The sequence below is a fragment of the Monocercomonoides exilis genome (assembly GCF_001643675.1).
Source record: "Monocercomonoides exilis strain PA203 chromosome Unknown scaffold26-1319188, whole genome shotgun sequence".
Classification (NCBI taxonomy): Eukaryota; Preaxostyla; order Oxymonadida; family Polymastigidae; genus Monocercomonoides; species Monocercomonoides exilis.
In genome coordinates this window covers 573,722-601,309 of record NW_027150571.1, presented here as the reverse complement: position 1 = coordinate 601,309, position 27,588 = coordinate 573,722, and the positions used below count along the sequence as shown (strand labels likewise).

Genomic DNA, 27,588 nt, shown 5'->3' with positions numbered 1-27,588 from the left:
CTCGTGTGGCGTCAGCTCGGAGCTCTCGTCAATTTCTTTCTTCTTGCCTTTTTTCATAAAATCAAGAAAAGACATTTTTGCTGTTCCGAGTTATGATTCTGGAAATTTTTAAAGCAATTTTTTTGATTCAAAAATGCTTAAATTAATATTTAAATTGAGTGAAACGTTGCATTTTTTGAGCACGCGTTAGAATAAAAATTCAAACAAGATTTGAGTATTTGATTGAAAGAGAAAATGGTTATTTCACTTCCTTCTCTTATATTTTTGAGAGCGCCACGTTATGGGTCAGTCACACAGCTGATCAAATGGCACTTTATGAAATGGAACACAAATGTGCAAATGGGAAATATTAAAAGTGAATTGATACTTGGCAAGTTGAAAATTATTATTACAAATGCATTGAAAACACATGTTTGAAACAAGAAAGATACAATTCAATTAAATTGAATATTTTAAATATAAACTATAAAGAGAAGGTATAATAAGTGTTGAATTTTTCCCTCATTGTTATTCAGCAATGACGAATTCATAAGGGGATGGGATGTCTGAGTTGTGGAGGGAGTAAGAGAAGGAAGTGAAATAACCATTTTCTCTTTCAATCAAAACACAAGCGTTTTGATTACAGAGAAAACATTTATTTCACTTCCTTCTCTTATATTTTTGAGAGCATGGATAATTGGGAAGGTTTGATTATATTAATTAGCTTGAACTAATATTCTTTTCTTCGTGTTGTTTCCTTTCCAATTCTTTTCTCATTTGAGATCTTGTGCGGATAATGAATTCAATCTTAGCCTCGCTGATAACTGCCTGTGCAGCATTGTTTTCTTCGTTGTCCTCTGGTTCCTCAACTTTATCTGGGAATGCAAATATTGCTTGTTGTTTTTGATTTCCGTTTTCACATCTTTCCTTTGTTGGTGTTTGATCTTCTGATTTTGAACTGGCATTTGTTTCGGAATCGGATTCCGCCTCAGAATCTGAAGCGGACTCTGACTCAGGTGCACTTTCTTCAGGTTGGAGAATAGTTGAATTGCATCATGCTATCACGTGGGCCAGCTTGCTTGACACATCTGTTTGAACGTAATGCTTTGTGATTGTATTGCTTCTTGGAGAGAGTCTGGCAAACTTCGCAATTTGAGATAAGGGAATTCCTGCCATCGTAAGCGCAGTGATAGATGCATGCTTCAATGAGTAAGGCCCGAAACACTTCGGAACCCCAGCATCCTGTAACATTTCAGCTGCATAATTACGAATCCTTCTTGCAGAGAGGGCAAGATGTGTTGTTTCATCTATAAATAGTGAAGTTGCATTTGGATGAGACTCCTTGATTCTGTTCCAAAGTTTTTTAACTGAAGCTGCTGGACACACAAGCGGCTGTTCTTTTATAAACGGGATGATAATATCTGTCCGTTCTGTTGATGTTTTTAATGATGAATCGAGTTTTATTGAATCATCTCCGATTGTTGAATGCTGAAGATTTATCCTTTCCAGCTCCGTAAAGCGACAGGCGGAAAACAACATACATGTGCAAATGGCCTTTTTTGTCAGTTCGTGAAAATCGAGATTTCTGTTCTCTCCTAATGATGTTATTTTTTGCAGCAGGAGTTGGGGGTTCCAAATGTCTGGTTTGTCTTTTTTCTTCCTATTTTCTGATCTCCGGAATGATTTTAATAGTCTTTGAATGAGTGCAAATTCTCCAAGGCTTCTTTTGCACAGTGATTCTGAGATTAGCGTTAATGCTGCACTTGTTTGTTTGAGCGTCGAAGCCTTCGTCCCTTTGTCCTTCAGGCTTATGAAGATGTGAGCACATTTTTCAACCCACTCACTCCAAGCTTCCGGTGGATCTCCATTTCTTTTATCTTCCCATATTTCACAGAAACGCGCATGGCTATATGAATATCCTTTCCATGTGTTTTCAGCAACGCTATTTTTGCATTCATCGATCAGTCTCTCGGAAAATCCCATTGAAACAAGCATTTTCCGAAACCATTTTTCTCCTTGCGATTCAAAGATTGATAAGGACGATTCTCATTCTGCCTGGCGGTAGACTTGCTTCCATCCGTTTCATCCATCTTCCTTCCTTCAAAACCTGATTCTGTTCTTTCCATCTCCATTCGCAGTGTCTCGACATTCTTATCAGTGGTTCCCATATCTGCCCTCTCCAATCTGGCATCAGAAGAAGAACATGTGCCTTTTCCTCCATTGATTTCACAATCGTTGGGACTATAAGTGGAATCGGCGGATGGGCTAAAATAACGCCTCTTTGCCATGATTGCTGGAGTCCGTCTTCGTTGAGTGTGCTTCCTGGACCGCACCATCGATCCGCTTTCGTATTCTCCCTCGTCGCGAACGCATCCATTGTTATTTTGAGATTGAGGTTTTCCGTGATCTCGTTTAGCTCTTCTTGTTTTATGGAGTAATCTCCCCCTCTTTCTAGCCTGGATAGAGCATCTGCTCTGACATTCTTCATCCCTGGCAAGTGTTGGGCTTTTATCTGAATGTGACTGTTCTGAACAAATGTCCATATTCTCATCAGCAACTTCCTGAGATTTGTTCCTGCATTCCATCGATTGACATCGAAAACCGCTGTTGTATTGTACGATCTGATTAGCAAGCTGCAGACTTTGTTCACCAGAAGAATGTGTCTGAAATGGTTGAGTGCTCGATTGATTGCATATAATTCCCTAAAATTCGAGCTCTGGCCTTTCATCTTCCCTGGAAGCGATTGATGGAAATCGTAGTTTTTGTTGTTCATTAGTAGAACAGCTCCCACGGCTCTCTCTGATGCATCTGTCGTCAAGGTTGCTTGTGGTTGGAATATTGGGTAAAGCTGTCTCTGTTTGTTCGTATTCAGTCTCGATATCCATTTTTGAATGCTCGGAAGGATTGACGGGTTGATTCTCATCCTTCCTTTCCACCCTACTTTTCTGACCATTCTGTTCAGCAGCATGTACATCGATGGAAGAAGGAGTGAAGCTTCCTTGAAAACGAAGCGAGTTGCACTTAGCTTGCCAATGTACGACGCGAAATCTCTCACTCTTGTTTGCTTGCATTTCAGTGCTCGGCGCCTCCATCTGTAGCATTCCGTGAGCAATTCTTTCTTTCTGTCTTTCTCCAAAGTTACGGTGAAGTTGGAAGTGTCCCATGAATATCCGAGGAATGAAAAACGATTTGATGGTCCTATGCGACTCTTTTCCAGATTTACAATAAGTCCGAGCTTCTAAAATAGACTTATAACTTCTTGTGCGATTCTCTTTAGTTCTTGCTTGTCTTGGTGTAGCAAGACAACGTCGTCCAAATATGCGACAGCTTTCACCTTCCATCTTTCCCGAATGAAAGCAATGACTTTTCTCATAATTTTTGTGAATATTCTTGGGGAGTCCTTGTTACCGAAAGGCATGCTGGTGAAGCAATAAAATTCTTTGTTGAATTCGAAGTTTAGAAAAGGAGTGTAATCCTCGTAAACCTTGATGAGATAATACGCTTGGCTTAAATCCAGTGTGACTGCGAAATCCACCTTCTTTATTATACTCTCCACAGATCGATGATACTCTTGTTTGAAGTGGATAGTTTTTATCGCGTTGTTTAACTTCCTGCAATCCACAATCTGTCTCCAGCTCCCGTTCCTTTTCCTGACTACAAATATTGGATTGAGAAATTTCACTTGGTTTTTGGTGATTTTCCTGAGGATTCCAGTTTTCACTTGAACTTTGATTAACTCTGCCAAGGCTTCCCTTGCTTCTTGTGATTGCTCCGGTCTCCTGCAATTTTCCTGAGAGTTGATAAGGGTTTTGCGAGCTTTTGCACTCCTCCAAACTGGAACAACTCCTCTTCTGATCATCGTTTCTCCTCCAACTATCTTCCAAGCCTTTGCAAATAATGCAGTTCTTCCACCAATTGTTAAGTTGTGTTCTATTGAGATTTTGCTTTGTCCCCGGAACTCCCTCTTGAGTAACCTCTTGGAGCGCTGCTTGTAATGAATGATCGTTTTGTGCTGGTCGTCCGGGGCAAATCTCGTAAAAACCGATAATTCTTTGTTCCGCTTTGCATTCCCCTGATTTGTTTCTTCCTTGCATATGAATTTGTAATACTTGCCGATCCCCATCTCAATTTTGTGGATGTTTTCTTTGATTCTTCTAAAATATCTTTTTGCCTCTGAGTTAACAGCGATGATGAAAATTCGTCTTTCATTTTTTCTGCTTCGGAAAACCCATATCTTGCTTGTATTTTTACGTGTCTGGCTTCTTTCAGTGCCTGGGCTAAAAGCAAACATGAATCTGCTATCATTTCTTTTGTTGTATCTCCCGACTTGATTGTTGAGCATGCCGAGATAAGTAACTTTATTGCCGGGTAAAGATATGTTTCTGTACGTTCTCCTGCACGATCGAGCGCGTCTTTCCAAAATACTTTGGATTTTGTAAATGGTGGTGGAGCATTCTGAATAAAAGGACTCAAATCTTCATTTTTCATAAGTGAAAGCGCTTCGTTGATTTTATTTTCTGGAAGATGCATATCGTAAAGTGAAACCTCTGGTGGCTGTCCAAATATTTTGATAAATGTTTGTTGTATAGAAAATCCTCCTTTGTCTTCTTCACTTCGCGTTGGATCTATCCGGCCATCAAGCTCCGACTGAACGCTTGATTGGGAAGCGGAATAACTCCCTGCTATTGCGGGAATTGCACTCGGAGAACCACCAGTCAGCGGAGCTGCGCAAGGTTCGGTCGCGAGTCCGGTTCCCACGAAGATGGTCGACATGTTATCTTTTGATCAGCGATCGTGACTGACCCATAACGTGGCGCTTTCAAAAATATAAGAGAAGGAAGTGAAATAAATGTTTTCTCTGTTATCAAAACGCTTGTGTTTTGATATCAATAAAACTTTTTGAATGTGATTTTTTATTCTTTCATCATTCAATTTGTTGTTATGAAAAATATAGTTTGGAATATGATTTTTTATTTATTTATTTTTCTTTCTTTCTCTCTCTCTCTCTTTTTTTTTAAAATATTTGGAAAATTGGTGAAGGACGTAAAAAATTTTCTTGTTCATGTCACTCAGAGTTTAAAATAATCATGAGAAAAAATTATGAAAAGTCTTGACAGACTAATATTTTGAATAATAAAGAATATAAGACAACAATTATTCATTTTGTTGGTTCGATCAAAAAGAAACAAAATGTTTGCTTGTCTTCTCAAATACAAAAACGATCATTGGGTTTGTTGTCGTGACTTATTGCACTCTTTTTTTTGAAATTGGAAAGAAGTTAGGATTGAGATAATAACATTTTCAAAAAGTGTGAAAAAGAAGAAAGTTTGCTTTCACCGATTGTTTCCTGTTTGAATAGCGATTGAAATTTTTTCATCATGAATTTATTACGAACAGAATGAATTTTTTTTATATCATTCAAAGTACATCCGAAGTTGATAAGTTTAAGAGTTTGTTCTTTTCCAATAGTTTATAAAAAAAGGCACTGCTTTTTATTCTTTATGTGTGCTTGAAGAATTGCTTTACGAACTTGAAGGTTGCAATGAGAATGAGCAGAAACAGAAAATCGTTGAAATGATCGAAATTGTTGACGAAATGAGCAAAAATGAATTCATGGAAATTTGTACAATTGAAATGTTCAATAAAATTCACAAAATGATTGAAGAAAAGAAATTGAATTTAATAAATGCGTTGCCTATGTTGAAGCATATGGGATATTGCAATGTGTGGAAAGAATTTTGGAATTGCTGTTGCGATAGCTCTTCATTGAAGATAATATTTGAGAAGATCATTCTTGAAGAAAATAGAAAAACAGAAGGAAAGAAAGAGAAGTTGCAAGTTGATCTTTGTGAATGTCATCTTTTGCTAAACAATGATACCTCAAAAGAATTATTGTCAGTTTGCGTGAAGTGCCTTCTTAAAGCTGCAAAGCAAATTGATCAAAACGAGGAAACGCAAAAGGAAGTTGAAATGGCTTTGCTGACCTTGAGACGCGTTGAAATGCTCACAGTTTGAAATAGAATCATTATTGTTAAATTGTTGCTTTTTTTATATGTAATTTTTAAGAGAGAGGATCGTGAACCAAATCTGAATGAAATCAAAGAGATCATCAGATATCATCGGGATCATCATAATTTGACGCATCTTGGGTGCCTATCTGCTTGGGAGATTGTGATAAGCCGATTTCATTCAGAAAAAAGTTTAGAAGATGTTGTTGTGAATCGGATGCATTTTGCTGAAGAAGCTGCAAAAGAAGTGGAAGATCTGTCGAAATGCATTGATTGAAACAAAAAAGAAGAAAAGACTGAGAAGAGAAAAAAGAAAGAAAGAAAGATCATTATGAAATGGATTTTTTTGATAGAAGTGTTCTTTCTGAGTTTGAGATTGTGGAAAGAGGAATTTGTTGGATTGATCCAAAGTCTTGTCAAGATGTGTTTTGACACAAAAGAGAATGAAAGAGCTATAACTGAATGGCGCATTTCCATGTTTCATTCAATAGGATACGTTGAAAGTGTGAGTGTTAACGGTTTTGTGGATGGAGGAGCAGTAAATTTTATGATGGAAGGGATACTGCAACCCACGTTGAACAAAAATATTGCAAGAAGTTGCTTGGAATTCTTTTTGGAGCTTTCAAGAAGATTGAAAGAGAAGAGAGATAATAAAGAAGAGGAAGCGAAAACAATGGAAACAAAAAAGAAAATGATTGAAAACATGGAAGAAGAAGGATACGAAGACGTTATCACAAGCTTTCAAAAAATTCTACCAACATTAACACCCAATAATGTTATTGGACTATCTGTCTGTAACACGAATTATTTTGTGTACACATAAATCAATCATCTTTTTTCATTTTTTGTAATTTTTCAGAGGAAATCATGAAAGGCCGCTTATTGAGGCTTCGTTTTATCTCCAATCTTTATTTCAAAAAATGAAAGGAAAAAAATATTTTGAAGAAAACATCTTTTTTTAGTTTTTTTATTTCAAATGATTCGCATCTGAGAAAAGGGTGTTCAATAAAAGTTTTGAAGAATTATTTTAATGTTAAATAAGAAAAAATTAGGAATATAAATTCTGCGAAGTTTGACTGAAAGAAATTAACTATAATGAAAAATTTTTCCATACAAAACTCATCATTCACATATTTCCAGAAGCCAACATGAAAAAAAAAAAAAACAATTTCACAATAGATTATTCATCAAAGATTTGTTGGAAATGCAGTTGTATTGCGAAGTTCCGCAAACAGCAACTATTTCATTGTTGCATTAGGTTCAAAAAAAACTTGGATTTATGTATTTCCCAAGAATTAAAACTGATATATCCATCTTATGCTTTCATTTTTTTCAAATATGAAACAAAATAATCTGCACCCAATAAAACATTTGCTTCTTTCTTCAATTGAAATGCTATTTCTTAACCTCGCTTCCCTTTGGCTCTTCCGCCACTCTTTGAAGGCTCATCGAATTGTTTTAATCTTTGAAAATCATCTCTTCAATCATCCATCATTTGCCACCTTTCCTGATTTAAAATTCTACCTTTTTTTTCAATCTCTCCTTTTGCTTCCAAATTAAAAGATCTTCAGGTTGTCTTTCAGAAATGCATCAAATACTTTTTCTCATCCCTTTTCATTGGACATTTTATCGACTTCATCTTTCATTCATTGAATATTCAACACTTCATCCATCAATAGATTTTGTTGTTGACAAGAAATTCTTCATTTTCATCTCTCTGAAAACACGTTATTCATTTTCAATAAAATTTTTGAAATTACTTTGTTGGTTAGTATTGTCATTGCTTTCTTTCTTTTTCCGATATAAATATTCCTCGTTTTATATTGTCAATCCATTTCCTTATTCAAAATATCCCAGACTGCTTCCCCTGCCTTATGTTCTCTTATACAATATAATTTTGATTTATCCTTCTTTTTCATTGAACCCCATCATATTTTGTCTTTATTCAATAAACAATAAGTCAAACTTCTTTTCATCCTTTGCACCAAATAAAATTTTAGAAAGTCGTGTATCTTGCGTAACTTCATTTGATTCCCAATGTCTATATAATAATCTGCTCCATTCCCATCGCATTACTCCACAAAGCGGAGATTGGCCATTTCAACAATAACTCACATTCCTGCACTTTGGAGAGGATACAGACGGAAATATCTTCACAACATATAGAACAATATAAATAACATACAGTACATCTTTTTGTGTTATTGATGAAATTGGTGTATTCCCCTTGGCCATCCAATTTCCAATAATCATCAGGAAGAATTTCAATAACATTGCATCTCCATCATTGTCTGCTGTGACCATGCAAAACTATTTTTTTATTCTGCAGATATTGTTCATTCACGGATTTCTCATTCTGTGAATGGAATATTCCAGTTTTTTCAAATCTGATGATCATTGAATCCATTACAATAGATTTCAATTGATTATCATTTCTTCATCTTTTTAATTACAAATCGAAAATGTCAAGACAAGAAAAAACAGTGTGAAAGCAGATTTTTTAAAACTATTTTGAGTTTTTATTTTTCATCTTATTCTTATATCCAATGAAATGTGGATTCAATACGAATGACGAATATTCGTTGTTTTCTGGGTGCAATGCATTTTTGAAAATGCAGGAAACGAGTGTCACTAAAAGATTTAATGGTTTGCAAACATTGTTGCACTTGAATTCCTGGTGATTGCATATCTTTTTTTCAACATAATTAAAGAATTATTTGATAAACTTGAACATTGTGATGAGGATGAGCAAAGACAGAAAATCGAAGAAATGAATGAAATGATTAATGAAATGGATGAAGAAGAATTTGAATATGTTTTCACAACCGAACTGTTCAACAAAATACACGAAATGATAGAAGATAAGAAAATATCGTTGGAAAATGCCATTTTGTTGCTGAAGTACATTGGATATTACAAGGTGCTGAAAGGAATTAGGATTAACGGGTTTAACGAATCTTCATTGGAGGAGAAATTTAAGGAGATTATTTATGATGAAAATGAGAAGAAAGATGAAGATAAAAACGAAATAATTTTTGTTGACATTTGCGAATGCTATTTTATGCTTAACAATCAGTTTTCTTCGGACATGTATCCAATCTGTGCGCCATGCCTTTTGAATGTTGCATCGAGCAAGGAGAAAAAGGAAGAAGCGCAAAAGAAAGTGGAAGTGGCATTGTTGGCTTTGAGCAACAGTAGCACAGTAAATGTTTGAACATTTCAATTTCCTTTCACTATAATAGTTTTTTTCAATTTTTTTCCTTCAGAATGTTGGGCGAAAACTTTTCTTGGAAAAAATTAAAGAAATCATTCAATACCATCAGGAGCATTGCAACTTCACTCAACTTGCGTATCAGTCTGCTTGTCAGTTTTTGATAAAAAGATTTTACAACGATAAAAGCTTGGAAAAAGTTATTGTGAACGAATTATACTTTGCTAGAGAAGCAAGAAGAGAACTGGAAGAACTTACAAAATATGTGGATTGGAAGAGAACAGAAGAGGAAAAAGAAAGAAGAAAAGGAAGAACAGAAGAAAACATAATAATGAGATGGCTCAAAACATTGGAATTTTTCTTTACCGGTTGTCATTTGTGGAATGAAGAATGTTCAGGGCTTATCGGAGGTATTGTTCAGTTATTTCGAATAGCAAAGGATAATCATGGAGAAATTCGGAGATGGTGCATTTGTTCCTTGAGAAGTGCAGCAGAAAATAGAAATGTGGAAATTGAAGACTTGTTGAAAGGCAGAGCAGTTGATGCTGTTTTGGAGGAGATGCAGCGACGAACAGTGGATGACGAAATAACAGTTGAATGCTTGCAATTTTTTAAGCACATTTCAAAGCGGTTGAAAGAAGAAGTCAATAATGAAGCGATGAAAGTTAAAAGAAAGAAAACAAAAATGGAGATATTCGAAAAGCTGGAAGAAGAAGGATATGAAGATACCATCACCAGCTTTCATGAAATATTTTATTTTATTGAAGAAAATTTCGGTTGTGATTTGTCGATGAGCATTTCAGATTATTTTGTGAATGCTTGAGGAAAATTGATGTTATTTATTCTGAAACAAAAAAGTGATATTTTTCTGTTTTCAACATTTCGCAAAAGAGAAAGAAAGAAGGGTCAGTAAATTTATCGGTACCCAAAAAATTAATCGGGACCTAAATTTTCTGGCTCACAGGAGCACTTTTCGAAAAAAATAAATAATTGAAAATTTTAAATATATTATTAAAAGCTATTCCCGAAAATATTTTTTATTTTTTCAATTTTAGTGAAAAGATCTGGTGTTTTTTGTTTTATTTTTAAGATCAAAGACTTGCTCGTATTTTCACGAGCTTTTTGTTTTGAGATTTTTAAGTATTGTTATTGTTATTGAACATAACTTCTTTATAATTTTGGTTATTTTTCATTGTTTAACACTTCGTTTTATTATATTTTCCATTTCACTAAATTTCGATAAATTGAAGATTTTGTAGTGATTATTGAGTTGCTTTATTTTTTAATAGGTTGAAACATAGTTGAAAAACTGATTGTAATGTGTATCAATATATTTTGAAATAAAACAATGGTATTTGAAGCAAAAGAAATAAATAGACACAAAAACAAGTTTTTTTGAATAATATTCACGATCATATAAAATAAAAGAATTTCTTCATTTGATTACCATTATTTGTCGAAACTTTTCATATTTTTGCTTTAACAACAACGAAAATTTTCTTCTTTATAATGAAATCTTTAATTAATCGAAATTTTTTAAATTGCAAAAATTAAAAAACGAAGTGTCAAAGGAAAATAACCAAAAATATAATAAAGGAAAGTTAAATGAAGTCATATAATTATTCGATCAATTTTTTTTTTTTTTTTTTTTTGAAAATCAATTATTTAGCCACCCGCATTTCGATTAATAAATAGTTTTTTGTTATTAAAGAAAAATATCAGCAACTGAATAAATTCATTTAAATGCATAACCTGTTTCTTATGGAGGAAGAAATTGTGAGGTTAAAAGCCTCCCGTTGAAATTCTATCAGTTACAGGTTGGTTCTGATGAATTAAATTTTAAAAAAATATGCATTTAACGCACAGAGAATAAAATTTCAATGAAAATAGAAATATATTATTATAAAATAAATAAATTGGCTTTATGATCGTAACACAAAAAATGAAAAATGAATAAGGGACTTTCAATTTAAATTTCTGCGGTTTTTCCAAAGCTGCGTGAGGCGATGCCATCATTCAAATATCGACAATTTCGGAATCCACTGGAGCGAATAGCGCTCATAGTTAACGATGGAGCTGCACAGATGGAAGGTGCATACAACAGCAAAAAAAACAGCAAAATTCGGATCAGGCGTGTGGTGAATGCAGATTTGCAAAGCAGATTAGTCTTCAAAATTGGAAGACCTGCTGTGGTCATTGGTGAAAAAGAGCAAACAGTGCTGGACGAAATTGAAAAAGAATCGCTTTCTGGAGCTAGCCTCACCATCAAGAAAATGCGTGAACTGGTTTGCATTAATATTCTTTGAAATGTTTAAATACACTCAAAATCGCATATAATCATATCTGGTTTTGCACAACTTTTTGTGACTATATTCGATATGAAAATACACAGAAAAAAATAAAAATAAAAAAAAGGAAAAAAATATTGGGTCATTTTTATTATTTTTGTCAGTTCTTCATTAAAACGCATTTTTCAATTGAAAAAACAATTTTTATCATTAATACACATTATTTAGGCTTTTTTTAACCTGATTTTGCAAAAGCGAAAAATCGATTTTTTGATCAAAAATTTCAATTTTTCATAGAAAAAATCACACATAATGAAATAAAATGTGATTATATATGGCCCTGTAATTATATGCAATGGAAAATGAATGAAATTGAGGTCAAAAATGTTGGTGAATGGAAAAATGTGATTATAAACGAATGTGATCGTATTCGACGTAATTATATCCGGTTTTGACAGAAAATATAAATTTGATTGAAAATATTGTTAATGATTTAGACCAGAAAACACGCCAGATGTTAAAGTTTCTGCATCAGTTGCCTACGATTTCATCAAACAACATCCGGAGCTGAAGACATCAAAACCGAAAATTGTTGAAGCAAGCATGATTTCCGTATCATGCCAACAAGTACTAAAGCTCTGGAATGATATGTTCAATGGATTTCATCAAACCAATAATTTCAACAATGCACTGATTTTCAACGTGGACTAGTCATCACTCAGGGTCCCCGGCAGCTCCAATCGGAATGTCGTTCATCCGGCAAATACAAAACCCGGTTACGCTAAATCTGCTGCGCGAATGGCGAATTCTCCACTGATTGTGGTGGTTCCAGCTGATGGACAATCACTTCCTTCAGTGATTCTATATCCGAGTCTCAAACTTCCTGATGAATTGAAGCCTCTTCAGTCTTCAAATGTTGAGATTTGACCGAACAAATGAGGATGGATGGAATCTTCGACATTCAGAAAATATGCTCCAACAATTCAGCTCCCTTCGATCAAAGAAAGAAGGCATTGCTTCTCATGGACTCACACGTTTCTCGAGCGAATTTATCAATCTGGAAATAGTTCGAAAAAGAAAAAATGAATGTATTGACATTTGTCCCTCACACCACACACACCTGCCGTCCACTGGACCGAGGTGTATTTGTTGTTCTAAAGTCTTTGATGAGTTCTCAGTTCGAAGCACATTCGTCATCGTCTTCAACGACATAGAGAACAGCTCTGGTGGAAGCTCTCCAGAATTCAATTCATTAATCGCGATCACCTTCAGTCATCAAAAGAGCTTTCAAATGTGGAGGAATGTTGAAAGACTTGTCTGGGCCAGTTCTGATGAAGCTTCCTCTTTCATCGACTCATCCTCTTCCTTCTCATAAAAATCGATTTGACTTCTACGGTGAAGAAATAACAAAAGAAAATGTGCTGAATCAGTGGGATGATTATTTGAGAAAGAAAAGCGAAATGGAATATGAAAAAGAAAACATTTCTGATGAAGAAAATGATTAAACAATGAATTTCACAAAAAAGCTGAAAAGCAAATTCAAAATTTTTCAAGATAAGAACGATATTGATACAGAATCATCTGATGAAACGAAGAAATGATAAGGTGAAAGAAAAAACATTCGCAGATAAGATAAAAGTTTTATATTTTTTTGAATTTTTTTTTGGAATTTTTTATTTCGAAATATTTGGGAACTAATAAAAAAAAGTGTACTTATTAAAATATGACCCCATCAAAAAAAATCAAACAAGTTATGTTTATTAAAATGCTGAAAGAATAAATATTTTGGATCTTTTTATGAAGAAAGTACAAATAAAAACTTGAAGCTAACAATTTTTTTTCTGAATAAGTTGTTACATATCAATACTTATTCTTTTTCAAAATTTGTGTTTCAAAAATTATTCTTTATTGAAAGAAATAAATCTATTAATGTTGACGTTCTTTATATTAAAACAATCACAAAAAAAAATTGATTATCAAAATACTATTTTTTTTCAAAGGAGCAAAAGTGAATAACAAATGAGTGATGATGATAATATTATTTTGAAAAAAATTGAAAGGCAACTGAAACTAATATATTTATCATGGCCTAATAACAGCCTGGGTGATGAAAATAGTGCATGAAATTGCACCATAGAAATATTATGTGTAACGAAACTTAATAATAAAAATTAAAAAATTTAAATAAAAAACAAAAAAAATACTTAATATGGCTCATTTAGTGACAACAAACAAGCATAAAAATAAAAAATACATAACATCAGCTTAACTGGTTTTACTAATGAATAAAATCAAAATAGAAAAAATAATAAGCATATTACTTTTCTTTGTCAATATGTCTCAACAACAACAAATGACTGCATTCTTCCATTTTTTTCAGTTATTCCGAGATCTTCTCTTCCTGACTACAACAATTGCAATAATCACAACAACCACCACTACCACCACAACCACAATAGGAACAACAATAGCAACCACAGTCCCTGCACTCATCTTCTTCTTCTTTTCTGGTTCTGGCTCATCTTTCTTCTCCTTCAGGTATTTCTCATACACATCTTCAGGAGCAGCCTCTTCATCTGTTGCCCCCACAATCCATCCTTTGTTGCCATCGTTGTAGTCCTTCGCAAATGCAAAGGCGTCTTTCTGTTGGCTGAACTTATCAAAGTCTGGAGCAATGATGCACAGTGATGCCACCGATGAATCTTTCCCTTTGTTGTCACCTAACTCAAGTTTGCCTTCACCCGGAAGTTTCAAATTCTCAACTGCATCTTTCACTTCAATGAGAATAGCTCCTGCCTTTCCACTTGCTGCTTCACACGATTTGAATGAACATTTCTTTTCTCTTCCCATTTCCACTGTCGAATCGTCATCAACCATCTTGATCATAACACCTGCACACAATCCCTTCGATGATTTCACTCCATTCATGCTCAACCCTTCTATTTGAACACTCGATGCTTTTTCAGCTGCATCTTGGATGTTGATTGCTGCTCCATCTGTTACACTCACTTTGCTTATATTAACGGTATCAAGTTTGATTGAAGAAGCACTATCAATCACAAACAATGATTCCAGGAATTTCACTTCATTATCGCCCTTGCATTCAACTCCACTCATTGAAAGTTCTCCTTCTTTCACTTTCACAAGATGGATACCAACTGTTTCTCCAACATTACTGAGTGCATCTGGCTCTGGTCTCACAAATTTGCAGTTCACAATACTCAACTTTGCATCTGCACCCTCTGCAACAATCAATGAATGTGGATCGGTATTTGATTCCTCTGGCTCATCCAATGACAATGGGAACAAGAAGGATATTCCTCTGAACTCAACTTCACTCTTGCATGTGAACAAATGACTTTCTGATTTAACATTACAATCAATCTCCACTTCTGTTTCTTTTTCTTCTCCATTTGCTTTGGATACACCCACAATCGTTATCAATGAAAATTTCTCAAGTGTAACAGCTGCAGCTTGGTATGCATTTTCTGTTTTGATGATATTGATCTTGAAGTTTTCTCCTCCAACACCCACTCCAAACAATTTGTATGCTTTATCAAGACTTTTCTTTGGGTTGTCATAGCTCAATCCATTTTTGGTATCATCATCACTTCCTGATGAACTCACATACACATTTGTATTCGGATCAAAATACACTTCTGTGAAATCAACTTCAGAGCTATCCTCTGTTCCTTTTGCAACAACAAAGCATTTATTTTCATTTTTCTTGTATCCAGATGCAAAGCTTTTCTTCATCGCTTTTGCAATGTCTCTGTGAAGGCTGACTGGCACATCTAAATACAATCCTGTGTTCTTTTCAGCATTAGATGTTGAATCTGAATCTCCTGCCTTGCACCCTGTGAATACTAAATTGGTTCCTGTTTCTGGCCATGTCAGTTCATCTGCTTTTGTTGCATTTTTCATCTCCAGATATATTGCTCCTGCTTTCCCTTTTACACATGTGCATTTTTCAAATGTTGTTTTCCCAGTGTTTCCAATGGAGAATGTGCTTTCTGCATGTTCGCTCTTCACATAAAGTGCTCCACATGTATCTGTTGATGCATCTTCCGATTTGCATTCTGTGAATGAGCATGTGTCCAAATTCACTGAAAGAGCTGTGTCTGTTTTGCCAACAATTTTTATAACAGCACTTCCATTTGATGTTATCTTCTTCAGATTCAATGATGTCAATGATACAGCTGTCACTGCTGTTGTTGTTCCATCAACCAAAAATGGTGTCTCTGAAAATTTCACTTCGTTCTCAGAAGTGCATTCGACCTTGTTCATTGTCAATGTCCCTGCACTCACTTTCACAAGATGAGATTTCACTTCTTCCCCTGTGTTTGTTAGCATCCCAAGTGTATTGGTCGATGTTGTTTTCTTAAAATCACAAGTGTCAATTGTTAGAGAAACTGATTCTGAATCAGCATGAATCAAGGCATATGTGCTTGAACTATCTTTCTGTTCATTTGCGACTAGTTCAGATGTTGATTTGAAGTCGAATATCAAATTCTTGAATGTCACTGTCTTTTGACATGTGAATAAATCAGCTTTATCTGCAGTGCTACAATCTATCTCAACTTTAGTCTCAGCTTCATTTCCAGTGTCCCCTGCTTCTACCACTCCTTCGATCGTAATTCCTGTCTCTTTTGAGAATGTCACAGCTTCTGCTTTAAGTACTTCTTGGTTTGATTTTTCATTTTCTTTTAATATTTTAATAGAAAATTCTCCTGGACCTTTTGATTTATCCAATAATTCATAAGCTCCTTTTATTGTTTTAAATGGTTTTGTTTTTGTTCCATCTGCTGTGCTATCTTCTTCTCCTTCATTTTTAACATATGCCTCATGTGGATCAAAATATATTGCAGTGAAATCAATATCTTCACTTACATTAGCTCCCTTAGCTGCAACAAACCAGTCATTTGTTCCTTTCATATAATTTTTGGCAAATTTCTTTTTCATTTCTGTAGCAATCGTCTGTAACTTTTCACTGTTCACATCAAGATACAAAAATGTCTGTTTATCCGAACCAGCTTTGCACCCACTAACTGTCAATTTATCTTCCTCAGACCATATCAGATTATCTGCACTTGAAATTGCTGACATCTTCAGATATATCCCACCTGATTTCCCATTGGCACATTCACACGAAGAAAATGTTGTTGTTGCACCTGAGTATCGTGAACTTTCTGAAATATTAAATTTACTTTCTGAATGATCACTTTCAACATACAATGCTCCACTTGTGGCATTAGTTCCATTTTCTGTTGATATGCAATTGGCAAATGTACACCCATGGACATTCACTTCAATCTTCTCACTATTGTTTCCCACAATCTTCACCACTGCACTTTCACTCGACTCTATGTTATTCAATGTCGATGCAATCAATGTCACTTTTGTTGCTTTGTCAAACAAAAACGGAGTGGTTGAAAACTTAGCAGTGTTGTTATCATCACTGAAAGATACTGCCTCCATGTTGAATTCACCTGCTTCCACTTTCACCAGATGAATATTGGCTGTTTCTGTTTCTGTTGGACGAACAAATTGGCAAGTGCTAATTGTTAGATTAGGTGATAGTTTATCTGAATCTGTTGTCATGGATGAATGATCAGATGACCCTGAAATTGATCCCCCTGAATTTGCAACCAATCGAATAATAGCCAATGTGCTTCCATCATTAGATGCATTTCCAAGTGATATTGGATATATAAACTTCAGAAACTTGAATGTCACATTTTGCTTACAAGTGAACAGATCCTTGTTAGTATCACTTTCACCATTTCCCTCAGTAAGATATGTGCAGTTTATTTCCACTAACTCAGGAGTCCCATTTGCACTTTCATTTTGTTTTCCTTGGATCATTAATGGTTTATCTTTATCAAATTCATTCACTCCTGCAATTAATGCAGGCTGACCATCTTCTTGCTTTATAATTGTAATGTTCAATTGTTCTGCACTTGTATCATTAAGCTTATCATATGCTCCTTTAATTGTTCCAACAGGGTCAGTTGATGTTCCATTTGTTCCGTTTCCTCCACTTTTAACAAACACTTCTTTCACATTTTCAGAATATATGGAAAGCACAACTTGTAAAAATACAAATGTCAGAAACATTTTCAATTGATGTTCTTTTCTCAATTCAATCAAAGATCTACAAATCTTGACAGCTTTTCCATCTCATTTGCTCCATCTCTTGTAAAGTGGTTCTCATCCACTCTTGTTTCTTCAAAACTATCACCATATCTTCATCCACTTTTCAAAAACTCCCAATCAAGCTCATGGACAAACTGAACAAAAGATACAATGTTCCTGATGATATCAAATGATATCGGATGATCTCTTTGATTTTGCTGATGGAAAGTTCTTGTTGTGTTTTCTCATAATAAATAATAGGAAGATCTGTCACATCATAATGAATCAAAAACCCTCCATTCACAACTCCCAAACAAATCATATCAAACCAACAATCCTTCTTCTTCTTCTGTTTCTTGTTTCGCTGTGTCCCTCTGTTGTTTGATAAATATACATGAAAACTGAAAACATGTTCCAAAAACAAAAATTTGAATAATTATAGAAATTATTTTTATTGACAGAATAAACTCAGACATACATTTTCTTGGCTTCCTTTCCATGGACAACATCTTGACCTCATCATGTTCTTTTGTTTCAAGAGTGAGACTAAAAGTCATTTATTATTCTTTCTCCAATTCAAAATACATTACAACAACAAAGTCCATCAACGATGGTCCATTTCCTTTCCTGCAATCATTCCATCTGTATCCATTCCGAGCCCATCTCTGCCATTTCACATGTGGAATGGAATGGAACATGGAACATGGAACATGGAACATGGAACAAGAACAGATCTTCATCGACAAATGTTTGGTTGATCCTCACAAACACATTCAAACATTCAGCAAGGTGTTCATTTTGAAGAGTGGAAAGAAAGTGAAGTTGAGATTACTTTGACACTATGACAGCCCACACATATTACTGTGCCTTTTGCTGTGTCATTGATGAATACGTGTGTGTTTCCATAAGAAGTTGCTGTCCACTGGCAGTTTGTCCACACACTTCACACATCGAACAAAACATTAAACAAATATATGTTAAATTAACACAAATGCTTTTCAAACATTCAATCATTTCAATTTGTTTTGAGCATCTATCAATTTATTTATTGAACAACAAACAAACATTTAAACAACAAAACAATTAAACAATAAAACATGAATATTATCATTATTATCAAATGTTTCTCTTTCCATTGGCTTTTGTCAATGATTCAACATGTGATTGTGCTCAATGAAAGAAAAATCATCACTGGTTGTTGTATGGAAGTATGTTGAATCAAGAATTTAATAAATGAAGAACATTATTGAAAACAACAAATGAAATGTATTTTTTTTTATCCATTAAAAACTGCACCATTTGAATGTCAACAAAAATGGTGTAGTATTAATTCGAAATATACTTATGACAATTGTTATACCCTTTATTTAATTGACACATACCCAGAAAAACAAATCATATTTATTCTGTTTCTTTATTTTTCATGTGAACTCAGTCTCACAAAAATGTTATCAATTAAATATTATTAACCCTTCCAACTCAATGATAGTTGAGTTCATTTTCACAATTTGTCCTTATTCATTTCATATCAAAAGCACAGATAATAGGAGAACTCACAAGAATCAGAAACACTTTCTGAAGGATAATATTGTTTGAAAAAGCCATACATTATTAGACATGTCAAGTCCAGTATTTTGAATGTGAACCAATCTTACCAAATAATAATCAGTGAAAAATTGAAACAATGACTTTTATTGATTATTAATAATTTAAAAAGGAATTTTTTATGAGTAATATTTATGAATACACTCTTTCTAATGAAATATGAAAATTTTCAATAATTCGAAAAAATACCAAAAAATACAAAGTATGTGATTAACCATAAATTACAACAACAATTATACGATTAATGTGTCTGTAGATCTTTGATTGAATTGAGAAAAGAACATCGATTGAAAATGTTTCTGAAATTTGTTTTTTTACAAGTTGTGCTTTCCATATATTCTGAAAATGTAAAAGAAGTGTTCGTTAAAAGTGGAGGAAACGGAACTGAAGGAACATCAAATGACCCTGTTGGAACAATTAAAGGAGCATATGATAAGCTTAATGATACAAGTGCAGAACAATTGAACATTACAATTATAAAGCAAGAAGATGGTCAGCCTGCATTAATTGCAGGAGTGAATGAATTTGATAAAGATAAACCATTAATGATCCAAGGAAAACAAAATGAAGGTGCAAATGGGACTCCTGAGTTAGTGGAAATAAACTGCACATATCTTGCTGAGGGAAATGGTGAAAGTGATACTAACAAGGATCTGTTCACTTGTAAGCAAAATGTGACATTCAAGTTTCTGAAGTTTATATATCCAATATCACTTGGAAATGCATCTAATGATGGAAGCACATTGGCTATTATTCGATTGGTTGCAAATTCAGGGGGATCAATTTCAGGGTCATCTGATCATTCATCCATGACAACAGATTCAGATAAACTATCACCTAATCTAACAATTAGCACTTGCCAATTTGTTCGTCCAACAGAAACAGAAACAGCCAATATTCATCTGGTGAAAGTGGAAGCAGGTGAATTCAACATGGAGGCAGTATCTTTCAGTGATGATAACAACACTGCTAAGTTTTCAACCACTCCGTTTTTGTTTGACAAAGCAACAAAAGTGACATTGATTGCATCGACATTGAATAACATAGAGTCGAGTGCAAGTGCAGTGGTGAAGATTGTGGGAAACAATAGTGAGAAGATTGAAGTGAATGTCCATGGGTGTACATTTGCCAATTGCATATCAACAGAAAATGGAACTAATGCCACAAGTGGAGCATTGTATGTTGAAAGTGATCATTCAGAAAGTAAATTTAATATTTCAGAAAGTTCACGATACTCAGGTGCAACAACAACATTTTCTTCGTGTGAATGTGCCAATGGGAAATCAGGTGGGATATATCTGAAGATGTCAGCAATTTCAAATGCAAATCAATTGATATGGTCTGAAGAAAATAAATTGACAGTTAGTGGGTGCAAAGCTGGTTCGGATAAACAGACATTTTTGTATCTTGATGTGAACAGTGAAAAGTTACAGACGATTGCTACAGAAATGAAAAAGAAATTTGCCAAAAATTATATGAAAGGAACAAATGACTGGTTTGTTGCAGCTAAGGGAGCTAATGTAAGTGAAGATATTGATTTCACTGCAATATATTTTGATCCACATGAGGCATATGTTAAAAATGAAGGAGAAGAAGATAGCACAGCAGATGGAACAAAAACAAAACCATTTAAAACAATAAAAGGAGCTTATGAATTATTGGATAAATCAAAAGGTCCAGGAGAATTTTCTATTAAAATATTAAAAGAAAATGAAAAATCAAACCAAGAAGTACTTAAAGCAGAAGCTGTGACATTCTCAAAAGAGACAGGAATTACGATCGAAGGAGTGGTAGAAGCAGGGGACACTGGAAATGAAGCTGAGACTAAAGTTGAGATAGATTGTAGCAATATTTCTGAAAGCGATCTGTTCACCTGTCAAAAAACAGTGACATTCAAGAATTTGGTGTTTGATTTCAAATCAGCATCTGAACTAGTCGCAAATGAACAGAAAGATAGTTCAAGCACATATGCCTTGATTCATGCTGATTCAGAATCAGTTTCTCTAACAATTGACACTTGTGATTTTAAGAAAACAACATCGACCAATACACTTGGGATGCTAACAAACACAGGGGAAGAAGTGAAATGTTATCTTGTGAAAGTGAGTGCAGGGACATTGACAATGAACAAGGTCGAATGCACTTCTGAGAACGAAGTGAAATTTTCAGAGACACCATTTTTGGTTGATGGAACAACAACAGCAGTGACAGCTGTATCATTGACATCATTGAATCTGAAGAAGATAACATCAAATGGAAGTGCTGTTATAAAAATTGTTGGCAAAACAGACACAGCTATTTCAGTGAAATTGGACACATGCACATTCACAGAATGCAAATCGGAAGATGCATCAACAGATACATGTGGAGCACTTTATGTGAAGAGCGAACATGCAGAAAGCACATTCTCCATTGGAAACACTGGGAAAACAACATTTGAAAATTGCACATGTACAAAGGGGAAATCAGGAGCAATATGTCTGGAGATGAAAAATGCAACAAAAGCAGATGAACTGACATGGCCAGAAACAGGAACCAATTTAGTATTCACAGGGTGCAAGGCAGGAGATTCAGATTCAACATCTAATGCTGAAAAGAACACAGGATTGTATTTAGATGTGCCAGTCAGCCTTCACAGAGACATTGCAAAAGCGATGAAGAAAAGCTTTGCATCTGGATACAAGAAAAATGAAAATAAATGCTTTGTTGTTGCAAAAGGAACAGAGGATAGCTCTGAAGTTGATTTCACAGAAGTGTATTTTGATCCGAATACAAATGTGTATGTGAGTTCATCAGGAAGTGATGATGATACCAAAAATGGATTGAGCTATGACAACCCAAAGAAAAGTCTTGATAAAGCATACAAATTGTTTGGAGTGGGTGTTGGAGGAGAAAACTTCAAGATCAATATCATCAAAACAGAAAATGCATACCAAGCTGCAGCTGTCACATTTGAAAAATTTTCATTGATAACGATTGTGGGTGTATCCAAAGCAAATGGAGAAGAAAAAGAAACAGAAGTGGAGATTGATTGTAATGTTAAATCAGAAAGTCATTTGTTCACATGCAAGAGTGAAGTTGAGTTCAGAGGAATATCCTTCTTGTTCCCATTGTCATTGGATGAGCCAGAGGAATCAAATACCGATCCACATTCATTGATTGTTGCAGAGGGTGCAGATGCAAAGTTGAGTATTGTGAACTGCAAATTTGTGAGACCAGAGCCAGATGCACTCAGTAATGTTGGAGAAACAGTTGGTATCCATCTTGTGAAAGTGACAGAAGGAGAACTTATAATGAGTGGAGTTGAATGCAAGGGTGATAATGAAGTGAACTTCCAAGAATCATTGTTTGATATTGAAAGTGCTTCTTTAGTCAAATTAGATACAGTTGAGATCAGCAAAGTGAGTGTGACAGATGGAGCAGCAATCAACATCCAAGATGCAGCTGAAAAAGCATCGAGTGTTCAAATAGAAGGGTTGAGCATGAATGGAGTGAAATCATCGAAGGGATTGTGTGCAGGTGTTATGATCAAGATGGTTGATGACGATTCGACAGTGGAAATGGGAAGAGAAAAGAAATGTTCATTCAAATCGTGTGAAGCAGCAAGTGGAAAGGCAGGAGCTATTTTCATTGAAGTGAAAGATGCAGTTGAGAATTTGAAACTTCCGGGTGAAGGCAAACTTGAGTTAGGTGACAACAAAGGGAAAGATTCATCGGTGGCATCACTGTGCATCATTGCTCCAGACTTTGATAAGTTCAGCCAACAGAAAGACGCCTTTGCATTTGCGAAGGACTACAACGATGGCAACAAAGGATGGATTGTGGGGGCAACAGATGAAGAGGCTGCTCCTGAAGATGTGTATGAGAAATACCTGAAGGAGAAGAAAGATGAGCCAGAACCAGAAAAGAAGAAGAAGATGAGTGCAGGGACTGTGGTTGCTATTGTTGTTCCTATTGTGGTTGTGGTGGTAGTGGTGGTTGTTGTGATTATTGCAATTGTTGTAGTCAGGAAGAGAAGATCTCGGAACAACTGAAAAATAAATGGAGGAGTGCAGTCAGTGATTGTTGTTGATGCATATTGACAAAGAAAAGTGACACTCTTATTATTATAATTTTTATTTTTTCTATTTTGATTTTATTCATAAGTAATACCAGTAATGCTTCTATTTTGTATTTTTATTGATATAGTTGTTTGTTTTCATCAAATGAGCTATATTGACTATTTTTCCTTTTTTTGTTTTTAAATATTTTTGTTGTACAACACTATTAACTATTATTCATCATCAAGGCTATTATGTCAGTAGTTTATAGGGACCCAAAAAATTAATCGGAACCTAAATTTTCTGGCTCTCCAGAGCACTTTTAGAAAAAAATTAAATGACAGGAAATTTTCAAAATATTTTTTATAATTATTCCTGTAAATATTTAGGGTCATAATTTTTCAATTTTTGTGAAAAGAACTGGAATTTTTAGTTTTATTTTTTAGATCAAAGACTTGCTCATATCTCAACAAGTTTTTTGTTCTGAGGATTTTGAGTGTTGTAATTGGTATTAAATCTGTCATTTTTATGTTTTTGGTTATTTATTGTTGTCAAACACTTCGTTTTTATTATTGTTTTTTCCATTTCATAGTTTTTTGACAAAATAGAGAATTCATGTGTTCTTACGAGATATTTCATTATTTTTAAAGCGGAAATATAAAAATTATCAATAAACAAAGGGATAGAAAAGGATGAAAATTTTTCATTTTTTATGGTCGTGATTATTATTCTTAAAGATTTGTTTTTGTGTATTTTTATTTCCTTTTATTCAAATCACATTCTTTCATTTCAAATTTTTGTGATGATCATAATATTCATTTTTCCAACGATTTTTCAACATAAAAATATAATACAATCTCAAATTTCATTTTTTTCTCATTTTTTTGAAATGTCGATAAACAGAAAAAACAATAATAAAAACGAAGTGTTTGACAACAATAAATAACCAAAAACATAAAAATGACAGATTTAATACCAATTACAACACTCAAAATCCTCAGAACAAAAAACTTGTTGAGATATGAGCAAGTCTTTGATCTTAAAAATAAAACTAAAAATTCCAGTTCTTTTCACAAAAATTGAAAAATTATGACCCTAAATATTTACAGGAATAATTATAAAAAGTATTTTGAAGGTTTCCTGTCATTTAATTTTTTTCTAAAAGTATTCTCGTGAAATTGATAATTTAGTACCAGATTTAAATATTCATTTTTTAATAAAATGTGACTCGCATCCTTCTCTTATGTTTTGAGAGAAATACTTAATTGGGAAGACGTGAAGCATCAAAAGGATTAAGTAGATTTAGAAATTTACATTTTTCAACATTTTTTCTAGTAACTCTTGCTTTGCTTGTGTTCTGGTTCTTATTATAAACTGAACGGGTTTTTCTTGGATGACTTCTTGTTCGATCTTTCTTTCGCTCTGGTTCTTCTCTTTAGGTTCTTCGATGTTGTTGTCTTCTGGTTCCTCGATTCGACTTGGCTTAAGACAATCTGATGTTGAATTCCAAACAGCTTTTCTCTGATTGCTGCAAAATCTGCTGTTTCTCCATTTCATCTTCAACCTTCGTACTCGCTTTGTCATGTGTAAAGATTCTGAATCTCCACTTCAATCCACTTCCTCCTGTTTATTCTCAGCTGTGGTTGAATCATCATCGTAATCTCTGCTTGCACAATTTTCTTCTGAGATTCTCAAGTTCACTAAATGTGGATCAGCTGAGTCACTTTGTGTTTCACTTTGAACGTTGATTTTGGTTGATTGAACTGCAACAGCTCTTGTGCAAGAGGAAGAGACATCTGATTGAAAATAGCAGTTCGTTATCTTATCGCTTTGCGGAGACAGCCTTGCGAACTTGGCAACTTGTGCTATGGGCATTCCAGACATTGTTAAGGCAGATATTGAAGCGTGCTAAAGTGATCAAGGTCCGAAACATTCTGCAATTCCTGATTTGTGAATGATTTCAGATGCAAGTTTTCTCAGGGCTCTTGAAGACAGTGGCTTTTTTGTAATTTCGTTCAGAAACAAGTGGTCAGAATTTGCTTGTATCTTTTCCACTCTTAACCATAATTCCTTCACAGCTGATGCAGGGCAAATCAGTGGTGTTTCTCGGAGGAATGGGATGATGATGTCCGTTTTTTCCATTCTGGTCTTCAATGAGGTGTCAAGGGCAATTGAGTCCTCTTTTATTGTGTAATGTTTGAGACTTATTCGCTCGAGTTCAGTGAAGCGTCATGCAAAAAAAAGGATACACAGGCAGATTGTTTTCTTCATGAGTGTGTCATTATCCAGATCTTTGTTTTCACCTAAGGTTGCTATGTAGTCCAAAAGAACTCTTGGATTCCATATCGGAGGCTTGTTTTTCTTCTTTCTTCTTTCAAGTCTTTGGAAGGATCGGAAAAGAATCTTCATTAGTGGATAATCTGCTAACTGCTTTTCAAATAACAGTTGAGACACAAGAGAGATTGCTGAACGTGTTTTGCATAGCGAAGACCATTTTTGTCCCTTGTCGTGAAGTCCAAGAAAGATATCTGCACATTTTATTACCCAGTCAGACAAATCACTTGGAGGTGGACCATAGTTGCACACAGCCCACTATTCTTAGAAACGAGCGAAACTTAGTAAATATCCGTTCCATGTTGATGGCGAAAAGCTGGATTCGCACAGATTGACCATATCTATGGAAAATCCTATTATGTGGTGGATGGCATTGAACCAAACTTCTCCTTTTGATGCTAAGGATTTATCAAGGCCGCACGCAGTTTCCCTGGTGGAAGACAAGCATCCATCTTCTTCATCAGTGGTCCTGGTATAAGAAGATCGCTCAGGTTCTTCTATGTCCATTCGACATGATTCGTTTCTCCCAACAGCGGTTCTCATATTTGGCCCTTCCAATCGGGAAGAAGGAGAAGAACTCGAGCTTGTTCGAGAATCGTTTTCCTGATTGTCGGGAGAATGAGTGGAATAGGTGGGTGAGTTAGAACGGTTTCTCCACGCCAAGGCTGTTGAACACTGTCCTCGTTTATAGTGCTTCTGGGACTGCACCATCGATAAGCTTTCCTGTTCCACATTGTGGCAAACGCATCCAGTGTTCTTTTCACTTGCATCTTCTTTAAAAGTTCTCGAAAGGCTTCTTGTCTTATTTGATAGTCTCCTTCCCTTTCTAATCTTGAAAGGGAGTCGGCCTTCCCGTTTTTCCTGCACGGAATGTGCTGAGCCTTTTCTTGAATTTTCATCGCTTTCGAAAGCCTCTATATCTTCGTAAGAAGCCTTCGAAGGTTTGTCACTGCGTGCCATCTGTTTATGTTGAAGACCGATGTTGAGTTGTCCGATCTTAAAAGAAGTTTGCTGATGTGGTTGGATGACAGTGTTGGAGTGAAATGGATAAACGATTAAAGAATAGCCCATATTTCTCGATACCTGGAGGTTTGGTTTTGTTGCCAAATTGGGAGTGGACAATGGAAGTCGTATTCTTTGTTTCTTATTCTTAAACAGGCTCCAACTGCTTTTCTTGATGCGTCCGTTGTGAGGATTGCTTCTGGAAGGAACAGAGGACACAGCTGTCTGGAATTGTTGGCCTTCAATTTCGATATCCATTTCGTTAGACTTGGGAGGATAGACTGGTTGATCTTCATCCACCCATTCCATCCTGTTCTCGAAACCATGTTGTTCAGAGTTCGATACAGAGTTGAAAGAAAAAGAGAAGCTTCCTGAAACACGAACCTTGTGGAGTTCAGTTTTCCAATGAAGGCTGCCAGGTCTCTCACTCTCACTTCTTGTGTTTTGAGGGACATCTTCCTCCATTTGAGACATTCCCTTGTTAAATGATTCATTCTTTTCCTTTCTAACGCAACATGAAAATGGCCTGTGTCCCGATCGAATCCTGAATAGGTGAAGCTTTGCGATGGCATCAGGTGACTCTTTTCTTCGTTCACAAGCAAACAAAGGCTTTTGAGGAGAGAGACGACTTTTACAGTTATCCATTTGAGTTTTCTTTGATCTTGGCGAATAAGTATAATATCGTCCAGATAAGCGATTGCTCTTACGTTCCATTTCTGACGAATGAATGTTATCACTTTCCATATGATTTTTGTGAAAATTCTTGGAGAATCTTTGTATCCAAATGGCATTCCGTTGAAACAGGAGTAATTCTTGTCGAATTCGAAAGAAAGAAAAGGCTTGAAATTGTCGTCCACATTTACCAAGTTATAGGCCTGGCTTAGATCGATGGTTGTCGCATAATCTCCTCTTGCTATAATTCGTTCCACTGACCTCTAATCCTCCAATTTGAAATGAAAAGTCTTTGTTGCATCGTTTAGCTTTCT

General features: G+C 35.0%; 9 protein-coding genes across 9 annotated transcripts; 3 read left to right on the top strand and 6 right to left on the bottom strand.

The window, feature by feature from the left end:
• Positions 1-1,032: 1,032 nt before the first annotated feature.
• MONOS_12573 (uncharacterized protein) lies at positions 1,033-1,962 on the bottom strand (the record flags this gene model as incomplete). The annotated part of the gene is made up of 1 exon (XM_067865205.1): positions 1,033-1,962. One exon carries the CDS (start codon positions 1,960-1,962, stop codon positions 1,033-1,035), a length of 930 nt encoding a protein of 309 aa, XP_067726276.1.
• Positions 1,963-2,002: 40 nt separating this feature from the next.
• Positions 2,003-2,356, bottom strand: MONOS_12574 (uncharacterized protein; the record flags this gene model as incomplete). The annotated part of the gene is made up of 1 exon (XM_067865206.1): positions 2,003-2,356. The coding sequence occupies one exon, from the start codon at positions 2,354-2,356 to the stop codon at positions 2,003-2,005; it is 354 nt and encodes a 117-aa protein (XP_067726275.1).
• Positions 2,357-2,681: 325 nt separating this feature from the next.
• Positions 2,682-3,320, bottom strand: MONOS_12575 (uncharacterized protein; the record flags this gene model as incomplete). Its single annotated transcript, XM_067865207.1, has 1 exon — positions 2,682-3,320. One exon carries the CDS (start codon positions 3,318-3,320, stop codon positions 2,682-2,684), a length of 639 nt encoding a protein of 212 aa, XP_067726274.1.
• A 589-nt stretch (positions 3,321-3,909) lies between these two features.
• Positions 3,910-4,752, bottom strand: MONOS_12576 (uncharacterized protein; the record flags this gene model as incomplete). Its single annotated transcript, XM_067865208.1, has 1 exon — positions 3,910-4,752. One exon carries the CDS (start codon positions 4,750-4,752, stop codon positions 3,910-3,912), a length of 843 nt encoding a protein of 280 aa, XP_067726273.1.
• A 3,847-nt stretch (positions 4,753-8,599) lies between these two features.
• On the top strand, positions 8,600-9,201 carry MONOS_12577 (uncharacterized protein; the record flags this gene model as incomplete). The annotated part of the gene is made up of 2 exons (XM_067865209.1): positions 8,600-8,633; positions 8,699-9,201. 2 exons carry the CDS (start codon positions 8,600-8,602, stop codon positions 9,199-9,201), a joined length of 537 nt encoding a protein of 178 aa, XP_067726272.1.
• Positions 9,202-11,204: 2,003 nt separating this feature from the next.
• On the top strand, positions 11,205-12,413 carry MONOS_12578 (uncharacterized protein; the record flags this gene model as incomplete). The annotated part of the gene is made up of 4 exons (XM_067865210.1): positions 11,205-11,483; positions 11,864-11,934; positions 11,984-12,113; positions 12,198-12,413. The coding sequence occupies 4 exons, from the start codon at positions 11,205-11,207 to the stop codon at positions 12,411-12,413; spliced, it is 696 nt and encodes a 231-aa protein (XP_067726271.1).
• A 1,449-nt stretch (positions 12,414-13,862) lies between these two features.
• MONOS_12579 (uncharacterized protein) lies at positions 13,863-14,414 on the bottom strand (the record flags this gene model as incomplete). Its single annotated transcript, XM_067865211.1, has 1 exon — positions 13,863-14,414. One exon carries the CDS (start codon positions 14,412-14,414, stop codon positions 13,863-13,865), a length of 552 nt encoding a protein of 183 aa, XP_067726270.1.
• A 5,105-nt stretch (positions 14,415-19,519) lies between these two features.
• Positions 19,520-23,260, top strand: MONOS_17664 (uncharacterized protein; the record flags this gene model as incomplete). The annotated part of the gene is made up of 1 exon (XM_067870605.1): positions 19,520-23,260. The coding sequence occupies one exon, from the start codon at positions 19,520-19,522 to the stop codon at positions 23,258-23,260; it is 3,741 nt and encodes a 1,246-aa protein (XP_067726269.1).
• A 1,614-nt stretch (positions 23,261-24,874) lies between these two features.
• Positions 24,875-27,346, bottom strand: MONOS_12568 (uncharacterized protein; the record flags this gene model as incomplete). The annotated part of the gene is made up of 4 exons (XM_067865199.1): positions 24,875-25,131; positions 25,198-25,446; positions 25,570-25,858; positions 25,985-27,346. 4 exons carry the CDS (start codon positions 27,344-27,346, stop codon positions 24,875-24,877), a joined length of 2,157 nt encoding a protein of 718 aa, XP_067726268.1.
• Between the last annotated feature and the right edge of the window lie 242 nt (positions 27,347-27,588).